Consider the following 24,341-nt stretch of genomic DNA (forward strand, 5'->3'; position numbering starts at 1 on the left):
TCCACCCTCTGGACTTTTGGTCTGATTCTGCCAATGTAGGAGGAGCTGGATCAGCTTTGATTCTACATCATGGACTTCTGGTTAAACCCCACCCCTTTGGGAGGAGTTGAATCATGTATGACTCCCCATCCTGGACTTTTGGTTATACAATAAGAGTTACACAAGTGCTGAACTGAAATCCCAGCCATTTTCAATACATTTATCATTTAATTTTTTTCTCGATATGGTCCATTGACATATTTCACCTTACATACTTTACATACCTCCACTTGACGTCTCCTGATATACAGGCTATAAACTATCTATAGCAGTGAAAGTAATACTGTATAACATCCGCGTGTAAAAAAAGCCTCATGTGGTGTTATTTTGCACACACAGAGGCAGTTCGGTGTAGTGGCGGGTATCTGATCTCCAGCAGGTGAAGGAGCTCAGTACTCTTCCTGGCCCCATCAAAGCGCCGAGGCTCGTTACTGCCGCCCGCGCGACTTCCTGCGCACCGCGCGCGCTCACGCAACGACGGGCGGGTGCGCGTGAGCGAGCGAGTTAGGGGGAAAGTGAGTGAGTGAGTGAGTGCGCGCGCGCACGCGCGTGTGTATGCGTGTATGCGTTTTTTTCTCTTCTTCTTCTTCGCCCCCTCTTTCTGAACGCAGAAAAAAAGAGGAAAGACTTTTAGAAAAGGAGGAAAAAGAGAAAGGCTGCAGCACCACAGTGCGCTCCAGCTCCGCCGTGCGCTCTTATACAGCATGCGGCAGTGAACCGGGAGGACCGCGGGACTTTACACACACACACACACACACACACACACTCACACACACACACTCACACACACACACAGCACTGAGAGGAGACTTTTGCTGCACAAATCGCACTCACAGGTGGGGACTAAACGCCTTTATATCGTGGATTTTCTTTGATTTGCATGCACTAGGAGGACTCGGGGAAGCAGACTGGAGTCTCTGAGCTCTGAGAAGAGAAAGTGCATGACGTTTTCAGACAAACTTTTACACTTTTAAAAAGCTCTTCTCTAGACTAAAGTGTTGACCATGTCAAATGTCCAGTCGCGAATCGTACTGTTATTGTTTATCGCTGTTGATATTGCTATTGATTTGCATTTTAAGCGCCAGAGAAATCCTTCAGAAGAAACTTTGAGTCAGAGAAGACAAATCTGAACCAGTTATGACGTGGGAGCTGGGAGCTGCGGAAATTAAAGAGCAACTGCACTCCGAAATGACATTCTGTTTTCCAAAAAAATTATAATATGCATGAACTGGCCCTGAAAGTTCCTAAGTCTCCTATTTTGAGACAAGAGAGCTGAATATCTAAATCTCGACGAAGGCATAGTTCCTTCATCACCCTGTTTGACTTAAAGCTTTGACTTGACGTTAGACTTCTCGGCGTGACGTCACTGTGGATCCTATACAAGGAGGCTTAATTGATTTAAAGATTAATGAGGAGGGAGGTGAGGTGGGGGGGGGGAGAAAATTAGCTTTGCTTGCCTCTCAGGGGTGATTATATGCCTTGCATATGGAAATGGGGATGTAAAAGTGATTTAAGGTACATAATTTGTTTTCAGAGGAAAGATAAATGATATACAGGGAAGGGAAAGGGTATGGTTTAGAAGACAGTTGCCTATATGTATGTATGTATGTATGTATATATGTTTTTGTCATATTGAGTGTTGTTTCAATCACAATATGGGACGCTATCATTGTAAATTAATAACTAATATATCGAACAGTATGTGAATAATATATCCAAAACTGTTGGATGAAAGGATGCAGTGATTCATCCAGGATTATCCTCACTTGTTTTCCATGATGCTGAGGTGAGAGAACAATGTAGTTTTATTAATAGTATTATTCTCATGGAATCTATATCGTTTTCGTTTAGCTGTAATTATAATTAAATGTAAACCACCTGTTACAGTAAACAAGCTGCGGCTACAAAACTGACAGTTGCTACAACGGGCAGTTAGCTACGGTTGGTGTTTATTGATGAAATGCTAAACTCTAAAGTGGCTAAAAGTTGTCAGATTAATGTTAGTGCCTGTTACTGCGCATGTGCGAAAACTCAGCTGTATTTATAATACTATTATAATGTTATAATGTGTTAGAACAAAAACTGAGTTTCCGCAGTATAAATCGGGTTTCTGGTACGGATCAATTAGTTATAAGAAGTATTATAACAACAGTATTATAAATACCCGAAACTGCCTTAAATCGTTTCGTCACACTTCAGACAAGAATTAGACAAATTTCCGTGCATGCGCAGTAAAAATCGTGTCTCCGGGACGGATCGAGTAGTGACACTAACACCAGTTGTTAGTTAGACTAGCTAGCTGCTATCTAAAGTGATATGATTGTAGCTTATATTTAAAAGATGTCACATAACCACTAAAGATAGTAGCAGATTGTTGCGTCTTGTAGAACAGAACGTATTTTATTGTTAGCTAGAATAATCTTTGAATGTTGACGTAATAGCCGTCGAATCCGATGAGCGCAATTCTTCTTGAATTTGCTGACAGGACAAAAGGATCATTTTCCAGTTTTTCATCACTTCAAACACCTAGATACAGAACGGCATTACGTAGCCACGTCGTCATCGAAGTTTTGACGTAGAAACGATTATATCGTTCGTCTGTAACATTTTATCTAGCCGGTTTTCTGGTTAGCATGTTGTTATTGTCAGAATGTTACAATATCCACCTATGATGGCCACATTTTTCAGTTTTCATTTGAAAAAATGTAACATGACGAGAAATATATTCAGATGGTTATCAGGACTCCGGTCAGAGCTAAAAAGCTATCAAGATAACTAGCTTCCTGCTACAGACAGTCTGAGGGGAATTTACTCGACTGAAACTTGTTGCCATGGTGATGCTGACGAGTCTTATAAGGTTAAAGGCTTTAGTTTTCTAACATTTTAGATTGAAATGTTATTTTTTTAGTTGTAAATAATCAAGCAAAAAAAAAAAAAGATTATAACCCCAGGCACTCACTTCCTGTTTGAGACCTGCGGTTATTATCGTGTTATTATTATACCAAGCAACACGTGACATTCAGACATTTAGGAGGCTGTTAACCGCGGGTCAGTGCTCATATAACCTTCGAACCTTGGTGGCTGTAAAGTTGCATGACGAGTGGAGTGGCATCCATGACTAGCATAAATCCTCTGCGATCAGAAGATTAGCAGAGAAATCCCACGATACTTCTCTCTCTCTCTCTCTCTCTCTCTCTCTCTCTCTGTCTCTCTCTCTGTCTCTGTCTCTGTCTCTCTCTCTATGCAGTCACATGACATGGATGGCTGAGCATTCAAACTAAACTGTTTCACAGGATTGCTTTTTGAGGAAAAAAAACCCCTCGAATGTCAAAGCAAAGCAAGCTAATTCTGTCCAGCTTATGTCTGTTCACCAGCACGGTTCCCAGATGCCACAGTGTGTTGACTGATCTACGGTTGATTGAGTTCATTTAAAATGTTGCGTCATGAGCCATTTTAGCCAAGCTTGCATCAGTGGCCATGAACGCTCTGCGTTCTCCCGTGTAGTCCAGTGTTTATTCTCAGACACTGGAGAGACCCCGGGGTCGATTTAACCCGGGCTTTGTTCTCACCATTAACGTTATCGCCTCATCTGTTTCTGGCTTGCTCCAGGCTCAGATCTCCTGCTTTCTGTAGACCCCAGCGTCTGCGGATGAGGGTGGCGTGTTCGTGGACGCCAGCAGTGGCCTCTGGACCTTCTCCGTTTAATACCTCTTTCCTCCTCGTTGGCACGACACTCTGTGATACGTTGTCCAAATAGGGGAATGAAGAACAGAAATTCCTGGAAAAGCACAGAAATGTCCAGATCTTGTTTGTTTCCAAGAGTGTGTGTTGTGGTATAAGTCTGGGACACTGAGAGAGAGCTGTATGAGTATGAGAGAGACAGAGAGAAAGAGAGAGAGATTTCCATGCTTCAATTCTTCTGAGAATCCTATGCATTGAGACTGCAGTCATATGGGTTTGATTAGTGAAGTCCACACTGATGTGTGATGCCTCTGAGGCTTGGACATTTTTTTTTTTATCAGACTAGCCACTGACCTTCCCCTGCTTCAGGTTATTTACGAGGATATGATGCAGTGATATACGAGACCCAACCTTTGTCTGATGGAGACTCCTTTAAAGTCTTATCTTAACGATTCATCACAGTGCCATGTCCATGCTTGGAAATCGGAAAAAATAACTCCACCTTGGACATGGAAAATGCGCAACAGAACTCGGAATTCCTAGTTGGGAAAATGCATCATTTTCCGTTTCTTTTTGATAAAACCTGTCGTGAAATTCATCACAGAAATAATTCACGTAGCTATAATTCTTTATTCATTTATCAAATCTAGAGACTAGCCACACACACACACTCACACACACACTCACACACACACACACACATACACACATGATTCCACTTTGGGCTCGGTGTTTCCGAGCTGAAGCACTGGAACATGTTTAGATGTTTGAAATACTGGAAAATCCACTTGAAACATTAAGCTCGCTCCAAGTGCACTAGACTGCAGCTTTCGACTCCGAGCGCTAGGGACGTCTACTGTGACTGTGCAGTTTCTCAGATCTTAGGCTCAGAGAAATAAATACATTTTAATAAACTACACATTTTCTCAGTACTAAAGCACTGGTTCGAGCGAAGACGTGGTCATTTATGGGAAAGAAAACAAGCCGTATTGACCATTGTTTAGGTTCACGCTGACTAAAAGAACAACAGTCTACCACTTTATCATTTACTCTTCCCTACAGATGAGTTCTGTAGCTATACTGTACAGCCTGCTTAGCTAAACCTTAGCTACAGATCTCAGATTAATGTTAGCACCAAACTGGTTACTAATACAAATTTTCTTCGATAAACTCGCTATCTGCTAGCTAAACTCTATCTAAAGTTGTTAGATTAACTTTAGCAATGTTTAGTTTTTAACCAAACTTATGCTCCTACCTGCCTGATAATCTCTTACAACAGTTGTCTGTTTAATATTAGCACCTTTTGGTTATTCAGAGCAGGTCTGAGTTAAATTAGCCATCTGCTAAAGTTTTAAATTAATGTTAGTGCCTAATAGCAGTTCTTAAACTCGCTAACTGTTAGCTAAACTCTCAGTTGAACTAACCGCTGTTACTTTTACTTTTGAGTTTAAAGTTTTGGAGTCTCTATTACAAACACGTTATGCTAGTTTAAATCAAGTAAGTAAGTTTTTAGAAAAATAGCTCGAGTTATTAGATTATCGTTAGCGCCAGTCGGTTACTGGTGGTTGCAGTTCTTGAGACAAACTAGAGACAAATGATAGCTAGAAATATGATTAGCTAGAGTTAGCAGGTGATCTGATCTTCCAGTAGCATTACTATATATGATATAGCACAGTTTTTATTTATTTTTTGAACATTTGAAAATGTACAAGCAAACGAGCGAGATTAAACCTCTCCTATGAGCAGTTACACGAGCGTCTGATGCGTCTGAGGGGCCTTTCTTTTGTTAGCCGAAAGCGAGATGAGAAAATAAATGGCTTAATAAGAAGCTCTGGATATCTTAGTGCGAGACTTACAATAAAACAAGCCTCGGAACGAGAAGAAATGAATCCAGAGGGACTTGAGCCAAAGTGGCAAATCTCTGGAAAAGCCCTTGGAGTTTGGATAGAGGAAAGAAGAGGAGAAGAGAACAGAGAGAAGAGAAGAGAGGGGCCCACTGCAGACCTGCACCATTTGTAGTTGGTATAGTGTCTGGGGGGGGGGGGGCGTGAGGGCGGAGTGGAGGGGGGTGGGGGGGACAAAGACGTCTTAGTGTTTTAAGACTCCCTGCTGAACCGGGGCCATTTGACTTGCTCTCAAAGGAAATGAGGGCAACCTTAAACCTGCATCCACTTCTTTTCCACCGCAAACTCGCCCCCTCCACCGGCCCCTACACACACACACACACACACATCCTCAGTTAAAGCCCCAATGCTCAGAGTTATATTGTGCTTTGAAGATAAAGACAGATGTATTGTTTTTTGTCCCTGGTGTGAGGTGAGAAAGGGATCTTTGTACCCCGGGTTCGGTAAGTCGGAACAACAAAGGCAGTATTTTAAAGCGAGACGTGTTAACACTGCAAGGCAGCCGAGCACTGCAGCGTGCAGGAGTTTCAAATAACGTTCCAAAACAATGTTTTTTCCCGAAGCAGAGTGAAAAAAGAGGTTTATTTATTCTAGAGATTGGAGGTGCAAATGCATGGGAACACACACACATACACACACACATTGTATTGTTTGTTGCTCATCAGGAATGGTTATCCCAGCTGGATTGAAAGAGTGCATAGTTACTCTTTCTTTCCCTGTCTTTCACTTCTCCTTTTTCTCCTTCTAGTTTTCTCCCATTTTTTCACATCACAAGACGACTTGTTCCTTCAATCCCATTTCCAAATTGTTTCCCATCTGCTCCTGATTACCTTTGGTTGCACTTGGTTCTCTGCCAGCCATCTGGGTTTCCATATTCTCTCTCTCTCTCTTTCTCTTTCTCTCTCTCTTTCTTTATCTCTCCGCTCTTTTGCTTTTTCCTTCTCTCCATCCGTTCTCTTGTTCTCCCCTCCTTCAAACTGTGAGAAAGGATGGAGTAGAGGATAAGCGAGACGGGGAAGAAAAAAAGTGTCCAAGAGAGAGAGAAATCGAAAGTGAAAAAAGAGAGAGAGAGTTGGAGATTTGTAGTAGGCTTTTGGCAGTTGGTACAGAGCGAAAGGTAAGAAAGATAGACAGATAGACGAGCAGATACTTTATTGGTGCTGTAGAGGAAAATTGCTTGTTATAGCATGCATAACTGCAGTATAAATCTCTATTATGATGGGGCAGACGTCCAAGTCCAGATTCACCAAAGACTGAGTCTGAGAGCAGTGTGTAACACTCGAGACTCGGGGGAGGTGTGAGGCTTCGAGTGCAGGAGTGTTTCGAATTAAAAAACACTGGACAAAAAGGAAGGTGTGTGTATGTGTGGTCAGTCTTCAGGTTGCTGGTGGAGCCTCAGCCATTGAGTGTGAGACATCGGTTTGGACGCAAGTCAGACATCAGTTCTGGAGATGGCTACAGTGCTGATTATCTGTCCGGTATCTCATTTGGACCCTATAGTGGTACAGTGGAACCTCGGCATACAAATTCAGTTCGTTCTGGAGGCGAGTTCTTAAGGTGAATATTTGTATTGCGAAATGAATTTTCCCATCAGAAATAATGTAAATGCAGTTAATCCGTTCCAGCCACCCAAAAATATGACCAATATGAAGCGTATGTAAACTGCTTTTACGAAGAACTGACCCAAGCCAAGCAAAAAAACGCCCAAAAAAATCATGTAGCTTTTGAAGGTATGCCGAAGGCAACGCTGGTATCATGGGTTGACTCTTTCCAAATAGCTTTCGCTGACTGAAAAAAATTCGTAAAACTTCAGTTGGTTTCGCTCGGCTTTCCACTGCTAACAAGTTTTGAACGGCTCCCGGACATACGCATCCGTATGCTGAAAATGCTTCGTGTGCCAATGCAAATTTCTTGCAAAATTTCAATTCTTAAGGCAAACATTCATAATGGTGGGCATTCGTATGCCAAGGTTCCACTGCAGTATCTTTGGGTAAGATTTTGAACTCCCATTTGGAGCCCAAAGCGTTAACCACCACCAGGCGAGTCACCAGGTTTGGTATGTTAACCACGTGAATGCAGGCAAAAGTTAGAGGGATCCTGTCATTCCGAAGCTCACCACCAGTTTCCTGGTCATGGCTACCATAACATGCAGCCAGAGCTTTTAAGAAACGGTCTTCAACGAAGCAACCATGGTTAATCACTAGCCCGAAACCATAGCCGATGAGCCAGCACATCTCTTTCTCACCCCAGTCTAACACTTCTTCTGTCCGTTGTCTTAAACTGTGATCTAGAAAACTCACTTGAGAACTTCTACAGGTGACTTCCAAGTGGTACTTGAGATCTGATGTGTAGAGAATCTAAACAGGAAGTGAGAAAATATGTTCAGCTGGAGAGCACCTGTGATCACTCCCTGTCCAGACAGACAGACAGATTTGAGTCCTCACAAACTGCAGACAGCTACACAGGTAGCCTTTGATCCTTAAAATCCTAGGGGCAAACACCTGCAGATTTACCGAACAGCTGTGAACGGATAGTGTTGAAATTGTTGGACCAAACACTACCCCTAACATGGCTACCTGGCACATACAGATGACTGGAGACCTTCTTGTCGTATCCACAACTCAATGGGGTTGATATAAAAACTGCACAGGTTGACCGAGACCAGGTTTTCCAATGTCTTCACAACATCAGAAGTCAATCAATCAGACCTGAGATCTATCATTACTTTGGTACATAGAGTTGACATAGACTTATAGGTTCTTTCTCTAGATTCTGGTTGAAACTGTTGGCAAAACTAGCCAGGACAAGTACTCAGGAGTCTATGGAGGTGTGATGGTATTCCTAGGAGCATTCACAGCCATCCTCAGTGATAATGATCATAAATGGACTTCAGCAGTCTTGATATAGTTCTCCAAATGGAGGAGACAGCATAGATCAGCTGAGGGTTGTAAGGTGTGAGGTGTTTGGTAATCAACTGAAAGCCTCCGCTTCATAAAGTCCCTTTTTCAGGTTCTCCAAAGAACTTTCAGACTTGTCTAACTCCATGATGGGAATTTGGGAATTCTGAGGCCCCTGGTGTAGGAATAAGTTGCAAGCTTTCTCAAATTGGCCAATTTTCATGATTTACTTGGTGTGGTTTACCTTGCTGAGACTTTGCCCCGATTGTTCGGAAAAATCCAGAATGCTTTCATTGACACTGGTTTTAAGGCGCTAGTCATCGACCAGCTATGAAGAATTTAGCCGTTCACACACTAGCGCAGTTGTGGATTGTATTCCTCTAGTGCCTCCTCTATCCTCAGTAGCTGCTTTATCCCGGTCAGGGTCGAGGAGCAGTACAGTGAAACTCTTTACTCTAAGCACTATTGGGATGAGGATAAGATTTCCAGATGTTGAGGATTAAGGTTTGTGGTAATTCTGATTGATTTACATGTGATATGTGATAAGGCCTTTGCTTTAGTTTTGCCAGGAATTGACTTCCTCCTCTTTATTTATGACTTGCGTATCAGTACGTGTCAATAGCTAGCTTGCTAACTCCCAAACCGTAATGTAAAAGGCTAATCTAGCTATAGTGATGTTTAATAGAAGAAACATTTTCAGCCGTCTCAGATAAGCCATAATCAGGTTTACTCTTAGGTCTAGAACTTTAACCGCTGGACTTAGCCATGCTCCATCTTTTCCAGTGCTGTTTAGTGTTTTGGTGCTAATCCTGTCCTTATTGGTCTTTTCCTCAGCGTCTTCAGCACTACTGATTTCTCTGCCTAGCTGTTGGACGTCGACCCACAGACGAGTCACATGTCTTGCTGAGCCGCCTGGAAGCTGAAGTTGAACACATACAACTTGCACTCAAACACACACACACACCTACACACACACATTCGTGCCCGGAGCTGCTGTCATGGCCCCAGAATTCAGTGCGTCACTCTGGTGAGCGGTGGGGCGAACCAGGCAGAAGACATGTTGGCACGGAGGGACGGGTACCGCACTGAAACTAGCTGTAGTAACCATGGAAACGGTGTGGAGGAGCTTGGCCTGTGTCGGGGTCATCGCCATGGTAACCGCTGGAGTGGGAGTGAGCGTCTCTGCTCAGGAGGGTCAAGGTAATGATTTTTTTGAATGAATATTAGATATGCAGTTTGATTTCACAAAATAAAGTTACCTCATAAAGTACTATATACTACGAAAACTGTGATTTTACAATTTTGAGGCGTTCAACATGGACACCTTCATGAGACTCTGTGTTTCCTTAGCAACAAGCTAACCCAACTAGCATTAGCACTGTATGTATGTAAGTTAAGTTATAGGAAACATTTCTGAGGTAAAATTTGCTCTGCGCTAACTTAAACAAATATGCAGACACTGCATGCTTGTGATCCGAGTTCTGTTTTTAGTCCATGTCCTTTATATAGCTAATGAGGTTAGCCATCATGCTACCAGCATTGTGTCATGTAGCGGTTAATAAAGAGCTGCACCAAGTGTGTGTAAATGTGTGTGTGTTTGTAACCTAAGGCTCAGACAGGCATTTCATGGTTTTATAACTTTAAGTGTGCGATGGTTCCCCACGAGACGGACAAAAACAGAGACAGGATTGCATGCGGAGTTATGAATAGGCTCGTTTGGAGTCCTGCGGTTATGGTGGCCTCCGTTCAAGAAAGAAAGACTTTCTAAACCTGACACGCAGATACGCGTACGCTCTTCCACGAGCCCGGGATCAGCCGTGACTGGATACAGCTGTTGGACATCTGAAACAGAAAGAGAGACAGACAGACAGACAGACAGATGGCTGCTGTTTTCCTCGCTTTCTCCAGGAACACTGAGTCATATTCATCAAGTGTTCCCGAGCAAAAGCAGTGATTTAGGATCCTTTCTTTTTCCAGACAAGTGTACTTACTGTGAAGAGAAATGCAAAAGAAAGAAAGATTCGGAGCACTGTTAGAAATATGAAATATATAGAAAATGTTAACAGCCAGGTAAAAATGACAAATTATTAGCACCTAGTCATTTTCCATTCAACCAGACTCCCACCCTGTAGCTCGGCAGGTCTCGCTTTATCACAAATCCCAGATTCAGATTTCTTGCTAGCGAGCCTAGCTAGCAATATCTAGAATCTTGAGTTAGCTAGCTTGCTAACAACCTAGGGCACTGATTTATAAACTGTAGTATTTTGCCTAATGTTACACCACAGTTTACAGTATAACCCTTGTTTTTTCAGTATATTAGCTAGCGGCTAATAATAGCTAACTATGGAATACAGATACTCTAGCATTAGCTAAATTAGCAATTTAATAATAATTTAATAATTCCCTTGGCTACTGGTTTACAGTATATAATGGCCCAATATTAGCCAGCAGCTATTGGGTTACACTGTTACACAGTAATAGTGAACAGCTCTATTACACACTAATAAAAGCTAACTATTAAATAACAATAATAATAATAATAATAATAATAATAATAATAGTTACTCTAAGGGGCATCACGGTTGTTTGTTGGTTAGCACTGTTGCCGCACAGCAAGAAGGTCCTGGGTTTGAATCCTGGGTTCGAACAGGCAGGGGCCTTTCTGTGTGGAGTTCTCCCCGTGCCTGTGTGGGTTTACTCCGGGTACTCCGGTTTCCTCCCACTGTCCAAAAACATGTACATTAGGTTGATTCTAAATTGCCCATAGGACAGCACATAGGACTCCATAGGTGTTAGTGTGTGCGGTTGTTTGTCTATATGTCTGGCCCTGTGATGGACTACAATTGTCACCCAAATGAGGATGGGTTCCCTTTTGAGTCTGGTTCCTCTCAAGGTTTCTTCCTCATACCATCTAAGGGAGTTTTTCCTTGCCACAGTCGCCTCAGTCACCTCAGGCACCTCAGGCTTGCTCACTTGGGATAACATCTAGGACTGTCTGTCTGTTTGTCTGTTTATATGTTTGTTGTTTTCTTATGTTGTTTCTCATGTAAAGCTGCTTTGAGACAATGCTCTTTGATAAAAGCGCTATACAAATAAAATTGAATTGAATGGACTGGTGACCTGTCCAGGGTCTACCCCTGCCCTTTGCCCAATGTGTGTTGGGATAGGCTCCAGCAGATCCCCGTGACCCTAATTAGGAATAAAGCGGGTATAGAAAATGGATGGATGGATAGTTACTCTACTGTTAGCTAAATTGCTAATATCTCTGTCTACTGGTTTACAAAATACCTCAGGGCATGTGCATTCATAAACAAAAACAAAGCAAAGCAACAAGAAAAACATCCCGCTTTATGGTGCTTTGTGAAACAATTTCTCTTGCCTACCACAGGGTATAGCTATAGCATATATACAGCCATCTAATTCACATGGGCTTTTATTTTATTTTCGTTGTACTTTTCTTTTTTAGACTTTTGATTCCACTGAAGTTTAATTCTGTCTCATGTAAAAATATGTTTTCCACACAAACCTTTAGCTTCGCTAGCTAAACCTCCAGACATTTAAGAGCAGATATTCCCCTCATTGCCGCTGCTTCAACCCATCGCCTCCTTTTATTTTTCATGGTTAAAATGAGTCTGTTGATGTTTATCAGACTTCCCCTGTGTTCCTCTCTACACTCAGGATCAGATTATAGCCTCAGCTAACTGATTCACCTTCCAAAAAAACAAAAAAAGCACTAATCAAATTCCCCTTTATTTTCCACTTCCACCTTTAATGAAGGGCTTCTTTCCTTTCAGAGGCTGTAAGGTAAACTAAAGCGAATGAAAGGTGAGTGCTTTTAGTTTTATAGGCCTCTCTGTCTGTTGACTTTATGAGAGAATAATGGGGCTATCCTGCATCTCCCCTGGGCCTCGTCGCGGAGATTAAGAGGAAAGATCAAAAGCCTTTAATAAATAAATGGGCTTCCCAATGTGCGCAGGGAGAGGCCTTTCCGTTCATTGTAGCTGAATGTTTAGTTAAGAGAGTGTTACTGGTGTGTGGTGGTCCGGATGCTAGGTGTGTGTTAACGTCTTTTTAACGAGGAGAAGTTGTATAGTTATTGACCTTTTTTTTTTAGTTGATGAGATGAATAGAATTCACACGAGCTCAGGCTCGTGACCTCAGAAAGTGTCTTAATGTATAAAAAACGTCTCTTAGAAAGAGATCTGTTGTGTACGGTTACATTTTGTTGGAAGAGGTGTGTATTACGTGTTTAATATCTTATACCCTGACTCTCTCAAATTATTGATTCTGATTGGTCGGTTGGTGTTGATTCATTTTCTATAACAGCATTTACATTTACATTCATTGACTGAAGTCTCTATCAATGAATACATTAACACTGGGTTCAACAGATCACACTTAGGACTTAAAATAAGAGCTAATTCAAGTGCTTCAGGAAGAGGTCTTCATCCAGCGTTTGACTTGGCTGTGACATCTAGGGGAAGTTCTACCATTCCACCACCTCTAGAACAGAGTCTTGATGTATACCTACCTCTTACCCTGGTGGGACCAGTCGAGCAGTGCTAGTAGATCTGAGCGAGTGTGGTGCAGTGTGAGGAGTGATAAGAGCTTAAGACCTAACAGCAGCTACAACAGTCTTGAATCTAGCTATAAATCATTGGTTTATATCAGTGTAAAAGAACTGGTGCTGTCATTTTCTGGCATCGTAAAAGATGTCACGAAATTAGTCATAAAGTGCCACTGTGATTGGTGTTACCCAGAATGCCGGTGTTCACTGCACCCGCTACTCCACCTGGTCCATTCCCTTTCATTAGACCCAAGAACAGATGACAGAGAGAAGGGAAAACGTGTGAGGAAGTGATGAATAAGTGCGTATTTAAGAAAGAAGTTCACGTGGAGCTGAAATTAGTGAAACAATAATAGGAGCATTAAGCCAGATATGAGCTCAATGTCAGTCACGCTCCTTCTCCCCACCACGGAGGTGTTGAAAACCCAATGAAACCACATGTTAAACTTCCAAGCAGATCTAATCGGATCAGGATGGCCGGCTCTGGATAGGCGATCACAGGCCGGGAAACACGTTTTCAACATGTTGATCCTTTAGTGATTGTGACACGAAAGTGAGCGAATGTCATCACTTTCTTACGTTTTGCGTTTAAAGCCCATTAACGGGCTGCTTAAGTGGTTAGGAATGAGGCACTACACAGGCACATCTGGACCAAGCAGATGTTGAGGGGTAGCTCTTAATAGGACCTGTTCCTACTAGGGACTACAAGTACAACATGTTTTCATGAAACTTTAGGTATTAAACTTTAGATATTAGCACAGATTGAATTCTAAATCACGCTGAAGAAGTGGAACTTTTTATTTCAATACATGTGAAATCCAAAGCTTATAATGATCAATGAATATGTTGTATAAATTCCTGATAAATCAGAACTGATCCACAGGTTCAGAGTGTAGGTCAGAGAACTGGTAAGCAAAGGAAAGTGGGAAAATCCATAATAAAAGTAAAAAAAAAAAAGCATGAATCAGAAAAAGGAAACAGGAAAAAAAACAGCTTGGGGCATAATGGTATAATGCTGCCTTCGCATGCTGTGGGTATGATCGGAAATAACAAGTTTCCAACTGGGAAGCTGCACACAAATGTTGTAATAACGAATGGGAAAATGTTTCATACCCAAGTTTCCAAGATGGGAGGAGTCCAAAACATGGCGGAGAATTGTATAGTTTCCTGCTGAATTACCATTATTATTATTAACAACTCGTTAGACATTCTTGTTTTGTTCTGATTTGTTTACAAAATGCTGTACATTTTTACATAGCTTGTTTAAAATAACTTGTATTTGTCCAAAATTCCAATCTTCTGCAAGTTACCTAACAAAGTGTTAGGTCTCAAAATAAAGTAAAAAAAAAAGAAAAAGAAAAAAAGCTGGCATCATTAGCGTTTCATATTTGTTCTTGTTGTCCAACAAACAGAGCATGTGAACATGGAATTACTGCTTCAGATGTGGGAAGTAGGATTATTCCAATAGAGCATGAAGACAGCTAAAGAAGCCAAAACACAGTACAGGTGCACACAAACCAATAACAGCACAGCGTCTCATGCTGAGAAGAAAAATTCATGACCCTTGATAAAAAACTAAAAAATTCTGTATTTCTCTATATGTTATGTGTCTACAGTATTTCTTAAACATTCTATGTCCTGGGAATGAAAATCACAATGTACCATAACAATTTGACTGCAGCATTTTAGACAGAAATGATATTTCCCACATCAACGCCACATCCAAGAGAAAATCCAGCTGCTCACATTGTTTTGTTTTCTTTGGCCGCTCCGATGCTTTGCTGATATTTTTGCTTATTACATAGGAATGCTTAACCTTTGGCTATTTTCTGCGAGCTGTGAGTAGCAAAACAATAAAATTCGGTCCCTCGTCTCTTTTTTTAAACTTTATATACTGTATGTATCAGATACAAGCAAGAATTAGTGTCTGGGTATCCGATCGTGGTCAGCTAAATTAAACCCTGAGGACAGAAACAGATATATCTAAAGGTTATTGTAATCATATTTCCATGGAATCTGTGGATCTCACCACTTCCAAATCCTCGTTTAAGCCCCAAGTGTACTGTATCACCAAGTTTCATGATATGCCCGTGCAATGGATAAGGATTAGACTTCTACGGCTTTCTCAGGTTCGTTTTACTGCTTGAAATAACAAAATAATCAGAGAGTTTCTGATATTGATTCTGCTTTTCCATTATTTTTTTCCCTCCATTTTTGCAGCACGGATAGCTCTCGGTGTCTCGGATCGCTCGAGAGCTGAGAATACAATTGCTACACTCACTGTCTCTCTTCTGCAAGTCAAGAGATTTTACAAAGCCTTAACCAGTCAGGCCTTGGAGAGCTCACACTGCCTTTGTCCATTTTGTTCTGCTTCCCGAAAAAGGGATTTTCTGGTTGTCCTGTTCAAGGTTTATTTTAAACTGGCTCTGACGACTGAGCACCAGCCAAAGTCTTTATTTCACTCCAGAGCCAGTGGATAGCATGTTAGCATCAAACCCCATTAAGGAAAGCAACGAGTTGGACAGCTGGGGGTTTCTGAGGTGACCTCACCCATTGGTGCTAAGCGTTGCTGCACTATTTATAGAGCAACTCCTTGGAGAGCAGGAAGTATACGATTTCAGGGTTTCTGTGGAAACAGTTAACTGTCAGACCTTTGGACAGTTAGCTGTGGACTCTGACGCATGTGGTTAAGTTTGTATTGGTAATTGCTAAGTAGGCTGCCAAATGCCAGAAACACCACTCAGATGCTCGGGATTTATTTCTGTTTAGATGTAATCATACCTGATGAGTGCTCGATTCTGACTGGTCAGAAAGTCTAGATGTTTTCTCATTTCCTCAAGCTTTTACATTCTGTTATACTTATTTATTATTTTAAAATATTTTTTTTAACTGCCAATAGATCAGTTTTTAATTCCTGTAGCGAACATCTAGAAATAGGCTTACATGACAAATCAATTTGTTTCTGCTTTTAATTCCACTGATCTCCTGCTTCTTATCTCCAGCTGCATTCCTCACCAGTCTGGCTCACTATGAGATCGCCATCCCGATCCGCGTTGGCCCTAGTGGCGGGTCGTCGTACGATGCCGAGGCCTCAGACAGGCACAGACGCCATCGGCGGAGTTCCGAGACGGAACAGGAGGTTCCCGAGCCGCAGCTTTATTACCAGCTATCCACACCAAGCACGAGCCTCTTCCTGAACCTCACGCTGCAGAGCGGCCTGCTGTCCCGCAAATTCCGCGTTGAGTACTGGAGGAAGGGTAGGCTGGCATGGAGTCACCCTTACTCATCCGGCTGCCAGTATGTGGGGCATCTGCAGCACCAGCCCCAGTCCAGCACTGTGGCCCTCAGTAACTGCAATGGCCTGGTAAGATCTTATATAAGGTATGAGTCCTAAATCATGCAGGCTGTAAGATCTTGCAGAAAATGTGAGTCCTGAAACATGTAAGATGTAAGATCTTGCAGAAGATGTGAGCTGTGTAAGGTTTTCAGTCATCAAGCTAATGCACTTGTGCCATCATTTCTATATCAGAAGCCTTCTCTTGTCTCATATATAGAGTGAAGCATGTCCCAGCTTGTTAGGAAATTGGAGTCAGAGTGGAGGGTCAGCCATTATACAATGCCCCAGAGCAGAGACAGTTGAGGGCCTTGGCTAAAGGGCCAAACAGAGGCAGCTTGGCACTGCTAAGGGCTTGAACCTCAGCCTTGCAATCAACAACCCAAAGATTTACCATTGGAGGCCTGCTTTCCTTGCCCAGTGGTTGTGTATACCAGGTTGTTGGAAGCTGTGGTCAGAGCGCAGGGTTATGGTACAGTGCCCCTGGATCAGGTGGGGTTAAGGGCCTTGTTCAAGGGTCCAATTATAGAAATATCCTCTATTTGTCACACATACATTACAGCACAGTGAAATTCTTTCATTGGTCAGAGATGATACAGCACCCCTAGAGTAAAGAGGGTTAAGGGCCTTGCTCAAGAGCCCAACATTGGCAACTTGGCAGTGCTGGGGCTTGAACCCCTGATCCTCCAGTCAACGAGCCAGAACCTTAACCACTTGAGCCACCATCATAGCTTGACCAAACCCTGTCCCCTGATCAGCAGCAACCTAAAGCCTTAAACGTTGAGCCACCACTTCCCAAGACCACTTCCCTAGACTACTTCCATAGACCACTTTCCTCTAGACTACTTTCCTAGACCACTTCCCTAGACCCCTTCCATAGACCACTTCCCTAGACCCCTTCCCTAGATCAGTTCCCTAGACCACTTCTCTAGACTACTTCCCTAGACCACTTCCTTAGACTACTTCCATAGACTTCTTCCAAAGACTACTTTCCTAGACTACTTCCATAGACCACTTGATTAGACCATTTCCTTAGACCACCTCCCTAGACTACTTCCATAGACCACTTCCCTAGACCACTTCCCTAGACTACTTCTATAGACCACTTCCCTAGACCCCTTCCCTAAACCATTTCCCTAGACTACTTCCCTAAACCACTTCCCTAGCAAATCCACTCTGACTTATTAATACTAGATCACTTATGCTAATACTAGATAGAGTTTGGTTAACTGCCAGTTCCCACCAATTCCCTTGTGACCACTGTACCAGGATTCCCTTCAGATACATCACAACCACCCTGAGCAAAATAAGCAACTTCTTGTTGCTCCTGGATTGGTTCCTTTTTTTTCTCTGACCAGCCTTTATGCTAGGTTTTGTCAGTTTTTTGGTTAACAAAAGCCACATAACTGATTTAATTTGACATAATAATTGGTACATTTGGTTTGAAACTGGAGAGTTGATTTAATGCAGTGATTTCTAGTGAAACCCGGGTTTGAGTATTTCTAAATCTTATGCTACAGAACAGAAATTAAATTCTCCAACCTTCCCAATTCTTTTCTGTTAAGTATACAGTTTCAAGGACTTCTTTGCAAAGGGGTCATGACTTGTGACCTTCCCCACCTGGTATGACTCAAACCCTGCACACTACAGTCTGGGAGCTGGCGTAACAAACCACACGGCTTCTGAAGTACCCAATAATTTGTACTTAGAGTCAAAACAGGTGTGTTGAGTGTGCTAAAACTAAACTACCACTTAATGTTTCCGAATCCGGTCCCAGGGGAACTCTGCACTAATACGGCTCACTCGTTTCATCAAGGCTCTGCTTGCAGACAGCGGACTACAGGTTTTCCTAGATATCCTGCCAAGTATGATTATGCTAGCCAGCTAGCTAGGTTATGAATAATGATTGGGTATGATGTAAAACATCCTTAGATAAATTCTTAGAAATAGCTTGATAGCATTTGCAGTGAAGATAGTAATGAACTGGTTAGAGAAGAATGATTGTTTTAGATATATGAAAGTCTTCTTTCTTCATAACTCATGTTTGCTAGTTGTCTAACATATAATATAATATATTCTAAAAAGTGTGAACCTGCCAAAAAAATACCTCACAAATTGTCTGGATGTTAGCTAGTTGTGAAACATTAGGAGCAGATTGTAAGCTACTTAGCTCTAGATAGGTAACATAATCCTAGCTATCAAAATATTGATAAAAATCCCTCAGACCTTTTGATATTAACTAGCTGGCAAGTTAGCAATGTTGACATTTATAAAGTTGACTCAAGATCCTAAACATTGTTTACCTTCATCAGTAAAGATTGTATTCATTTGTGAATATGATATATAAATTTCCTCACTCTCTATAGGGATAATGCTAGCTAGGTGCCTAGCTTTAGCATTAAAAACTGTTAACATTGTGTATATGATTGAAAAATGCCTCATGTAAGCTAAGTGTCTAGCATTAAGAGGCAAGACTTAACACATTTGCAGATATAATTGAGAAAAACTGAAATGAATCTCCTCAGAAACTCTGTGTTGCTCATGTTAGCCAGCTGTTAGCCAGCAGCATTAGCAATGAAGATTGAATTGTCATAAATTCTATATAAAAGTTTTAGATAGCTGTATAGTTTGTGAATAACTTAACAATCCCTCAGAAATTCTGTCTAACATTAGCATATCCAGAGACAGCATTAGCATATCCATGATTATGACTGAAAAATCCCTGTTTAGCATGGCTGTTTGGTGTTAGCGGTTTAGACTAAACATTTGTTAAAATGTAGCCCAAACATTCTGTTTTGTTAGCTATTAACTAGCTGGCAAATAATGAAAACCAGCTTCAAAAAATGACTTCTTTTGTCTGATTAGCTCATGCTAGTTAGTGTGTTAGCAGTGACTGAAAACTTCTTCAGAAATCCTGTCAGGTTGCTAGCTAGCTTCGGGTAAATTCTGCAGTTTTTTTTAAATGAAATGCTAGCCTAATGCTAACAACCAATCAGCCCCGAGACACGAGCAGGACTTGTTGTGTTGGACTCACAGGAGGTGTCAGGTCAGATTTTCAGCAGCACAGCTTCATTTGCCTGACAACACAAGGACGTTTATTCTTCTCTAGTGTTTTTTTTTTTTTTTGCGTGGTATTAAGGACATGTGGTACGAATTACTGACCCTCCTCTCCTCGAGTCTGCAGCCGTCACTTCTGCAGGATGATATGATGAGCTTTTCCATCTTCCTTCCTCTCCTGTAAGACTGAGAGAAGGAGAGAGAGATAGAGAGAGAGATTGTGTGGCAGACAGACAGAGATAGATAGATAGATAGATAGATAGATAGAGACAGATTGAGAGAATAAGACAGGAAGAGAGAGAGAGCGAGAGAGAGAGAGAGAGAGAGAGAGAGAGAGCAGATTCTGGGGGGCTGGGATTCATACAGCTGTTCCTGCGGCCTTGTTCCCAGTGCCAGCTGATTTATTGCTCCATTCCTCAGACAGGTGTTTTGGATGGTAATGATGGATTTGGTTTGGAGCAGCGTGCTGTGGCATGTTCATTACTGACCCGGGCCAGCAGCGCACCTGCGTAAACAAGAGCGTCCAGAGCCAAGACTAATGCCCGCTTATTTACACACTTAGATCCACTTTCAGCTCGGGTTAATGAGGGACTGAGGGAGACACACCAGCTACTGCTGACACAATGGCCTGGGAGTCTGCAGGTCTGCTGGAAGCTTCCTGACCAGGCCTGTGTGTTATCAGTGTTAGATCTACAGTACTCATACTGTGCTACATTATGTCAGGGAGACTTGTGAGATATTTCTTGTTACTGAAATATATTTAAAACAATTTTTTTTTTACAATTACAAACTGTTGTGAGGTTTTGTGCTACTTTATTTATTTATTTATTTATTTATTTATTATTTATTTTTATTTTTTAATTAATGAATTTTTTAATTTATTTTATTATTTCTACACACTAATCGGAAGTAGGTGTTGTTAACATTTTCTACACATTTAAATCACTGAAACTGTAGAATTGATGCTAAGATTCTCATTTTATTCAGAGTTTTAAAAAATATGTATATTTTTAATTTTAACATTAACATTGGAATTGTAACATTAATATTTTTAAATTTCTTTTACAAGAGAAATTTGTACCATAAATTGAAAAAAAAATATTTTTGTTCTTTGTTTCCTTCTTATTTTAATTTAAAAATATTATTTTTAAACTATATTAATATATATAATAATTTATATTAATAATTAATTATCATTTATCTTTTAAATATTTTTTTTTTATATTTTTTTATTGGAAGCAATTTTTGGTAGCAATTTTAAATCTGTAAACCTTTTTTTTTTAATTTTTTTTTTTTTAAATTTTGTCTAATTGTTTTATTTGTCAGATTATCACACAGTATCCCCTAGTATATTATATATATGTTTTTACAGTTTAACGCAGGCGAAAGGTAACAGATCTCCTGTGACATAAAACATTATGGGATTATTTTTAATTTAAAAAGTCCACTATATGACATAACAAGCTAAAAACGGCCTCGTGTGTACAGGATTCATAGTTAGTATTAAAGTTTCTCCATGTCTCTTGCAGCAGGGGGTGATCGTAGCTGGAGGAGAGGAATACCTCATTGAACCTTTGGTTTCTGCTGAAAACCAGACGAGCGTGGACAGGAAAGAAGAGCGCCCCCATGTGGTGTACAAGAGATCGTCTCTGCGACATCTATACATGGACCAGTCCTGTGGAGTCATCGGTAATGCTAAGCAGAACGCTGAGCAGGATTGTCGATACGATGCTCGGAGTCGATGATGTCGCTAAGTTAGAGCCTGTTTCTTTGTTTCAGACGAGAAACCAAGCAAAAGCTTCGATTGGTGGCAGAGAACGATTAAACCGCCCAACCAGATGGGCCGCGGCCAGCTGCCGCTGAAGCGCTCGGCGAGCCGCGATCGCTACGTAGAGACACTGGTGGTGGCTGATAAGATGATGGTGTCGTACCACGGGCGACGTGACATCGAGCAGTATATACTGGCCGTCATGAATATTGTAAGTTTAAAATCTCCTGGTTTCATGGAAACAGTGCTGCTGTGACCAGATTTAGCAAATTTATAGACTTAGGTCTAAGTCGAGCTGTAGATCCCTGAGGAAGAACCTTGAGAGGAACCAGACTCGGAATAGAAACCACCTTCTGATAGTGTGATTAGGAATCGTTGCAGTCTAGAAGTCCTGGGATGAGCACTGGACAGTCTTTATGATTATAGCAGCAGCTCGTAGCTACAAAACACCAAAACCACCACTGAGAACATCTTCAGGGTCTTCCTGTGGCCCTCATCCATCAGTACCTATTATATTCCAGCTAATAAAATCCTCTCTCTTTTTTTTTTTCTTTTTTAGTAAATTTAGAGTTTTTCCTACTCTTAAGAACCTTCATTTGTTTTATCATAGTCCAGAAGATTAGCTGAAGAGCGGAATAAAAAATGCTATAAATGTCTTGTTAAATTTGTGTGTACTTTAATGGTGCAGATTTTCACAGCAGACTCTTTTACAACAGACTTCAAGTGTCAGAGTTTATAGTGAGGCTAGCCTCCTTTACGTATTAATTACACAGGAGGAGAGAGAGAGAGAGAGAGAGAGAGGATGTGCAGAAACAGAGTGAGAGACATACAGCTAGACACAGAGAGAGAGAGAGAGACAGAGAGAGAGAGACAGAGAAAGGTACACACACAGAAAGACAGAGATGGAAAAACAGGGACTGAGAGAGAGACAACAAGATAAAGAAAGAGAGAGAGACACACACAAAGGGAGACAGAAAGACAGAGCAAGATATGGAGAAACAGGGACAGAGAAAGAAAGACAGATGGGGATAGCAATAGAGAGAGACACATAGAGTGAGACAGAAAGACAGAGAGAGATGTAGAGAAACAGGGACAGAGAAAGAAAGACAGATAGAGAGGTATACGAAGCATGTGAGAGAGAGAGAGAGAGAGAGCGAGGCACACATATAGGGAGACAGAAAGAGATGGAGAGACAGGGACAAAGAGAGAGAGAAAGACAGACAGAGGCATACAGAGGGGGGTAGGAAGAGAGAAAGATGGAGAAACAGGGATAGAGAGAGAGAAAGACAGACAGACAGACTGAGGGGGATAGAGAGAGAGACAGAGAGAGGCACACATAGAGGGAGACTAAAGGACAGAGTGAGATGGAGAAACAGGGACAGAGAGAGAGAGAGAAAGACAGACAAACAGGCATACAGAGAGAAGGATAGCAAGAAAGAGAGAGAGAGAAAGAGAGAGAGAGCGAGAGAGAGATGGCTCTTTTTAAAGACTGGTCTTTTCTTGTTTCCCTGGAGGTCAGGTTGCCAAACTGTTCCAGGATTCTAGCCTGGGGAACGCAGTGAACATTGTAGTGACTCGACTGATCCTACTGATGGAGGACCAGGTAAATCACACACACACACACACACACACACACACACACACACAGTGCTATCAGTGGCGTATATGAATCAGAGTAGCTTTCACCACCATGAAAAATGGCTTTGACGCTGACGTTACTTAGCCGGCGTTCGGTTCGGTCCAGCTCTATGCCGATGCAAATTTCTTGCAAAATTTCAATCCTTAAGGGAAAAGTTCGTAAGGAAGGACATCCGTATGCCGAGGTTCTACTGTATCAGTTATACTATGAGCTTGGGATAGTGAAGAAACTAAAAACTCAGAGATGAGAATTTATTATTGGTGTCCTTCAGGATGGAGCCGCTCCGCTCCACTCCACTCCCTCGCTCAGCCCTCGCACTCGGAGAAGCTTAACAGATAAATTCCTCTGTGTTTACGCCCCGCTCAAAGAGCTTCTTGTTTGTTAATTCGTGGATTTAGTGTCCTTCCCATGCTGAGTCGCTCCAGACACTCGCTCCGAGTCCGGTGTGCCGTTCTGCCGGATTCGCTGCGCTCATGACTGCAGTGTTGTTGATCAGGATGTGAATAAGTGTATTAAACATTTACGTATGGCGACAGGGTGACGGGAGGCCGAAGCTGCTCTCTCTCTCTCTCTCTCTCTCTCTCTCTCTCTCTGTGTCTGTCTTGCTTGCTCTCTCTCTCTCTCTCTCTCTCTCTCTCTCTCTCTCTCTGTGTCTTGCTCTCTCTCTCTCTCTCTCTCTCTCTGTCTCAATTGAAGAACAGCGTGTCAGTTTTTAGCACTTACGTTATAGCAGTAGCAGTTTGAATCATTTCAGTTCCTTACTTCACCAGTGTCTGTTTTTTGGAGGGTGATGAGACAAAAAAACGAAGCATATCAAGCTACAAGGAAAAGTGTTTTTTTTTTTAAAATCTCTGTCCTTTCATATCATATAATCAATTACACAGGTTTTTTTCCCCCTTAAATTGGTTTACTTGGAGTGTCTGAATGAGCTGTTGCTATGGAAACAATAACGGATCAGATGGATTGAGCGCATCGTGGTAGAAAATTAATTAACTTAATTAATTAACATTAACTTCTGACCAATCAGAGTCTAGAATGGGTAGCAGTTCAGAGATAAAGCTCATACACATGTGCGCGTACACACACACCCACACACACACACACACACACACACACATACATGCACACAGTAAGAGCGCAGGAACACACAGCAGGGGATTGTGGGGCAGATGATTATGGGTTATGTCAGTGTGTGCATTCTCAGGTTATGAGCGCAACCAAACACTGACCAGTAAAACTGCCAGCAAGGAATGAAGAGAGAGAGAGAGAGAGAGAGAGAGAGAGCATGAGGGAGAGAGTGAGAGATCCAGAAAGTGAGAGATAGAGAAAGTGGGAGAGAGAGAGAGAGAAAGAGAGAGAGAGAAATTGAGAGAGAGAGAGAGAGAGAGAGAGAGAGAGAGAGAGAGGGAGAGAGAGAGAGAGAGAGAGATAGAGACAGAGAGAGAGAGATAGAGG

At 41.7% G+C, this 24,341-nt stretch overlaps 1 protein-coding gene across 1 annotated transcript in view; it reads left to right on the forward strand.

Moving 5' to 3' along the window:
• Positions 1 to 499: 499 nt before the first annotated feature.
• adamts10 (ADAM metallopeptidase with thrombospondin type 1 motif, 10) overlaps positions 500 to 24,341 on the forward strand; it is a 59,076-nt gene continuing 35,234 nt past the window's right edge. The window contains exons 1-6 of the mRNA XM_058390468.1: positions 500 to 875; positions 9,356 to 9,721; positions 16,091 to 16,452; positions 21,009 to 21,168; positions 21,259 to 21,458; positions 22,767 to 22,850. Of these exons, the coding sequence (XP_058246451.1) occupies positions 9,628 to 9,721; positions 16,091 to 16,452; positions 21,009 to 21,168; positions 21,259 to 21,458; positions 22,767 to 22,850 (900 nt within the window). The 5' untranslated portion in view covers positions 500 to 875; positions 9,356 to 9,627. The remainder of the gene's footprint in view (positions 876 to 9,355; positions 9,722 to 16,090; positions 16,453 to 21,008; positions 21,169 to 21,258; positions 21,459 to 22,766; positions 22,851 to 24,341) is intronic.

The sequence above is a fragment of the Hemibagrus wyckioides genome, linkage group LG05 (assembly GCF_019097595.1).
Source record: "Hemibagrus wyckioides isolate EC202008001 linkage group LG05, SWU_Hwy_1.0, whole genome shotgun sequence".
Lineage (NCBI taxonomy): Eukaryota > Metazoa > Chordata > Actinopteri > Siluriformes > Bagridae > Hemibagrus > Hemibagrus wyckioides.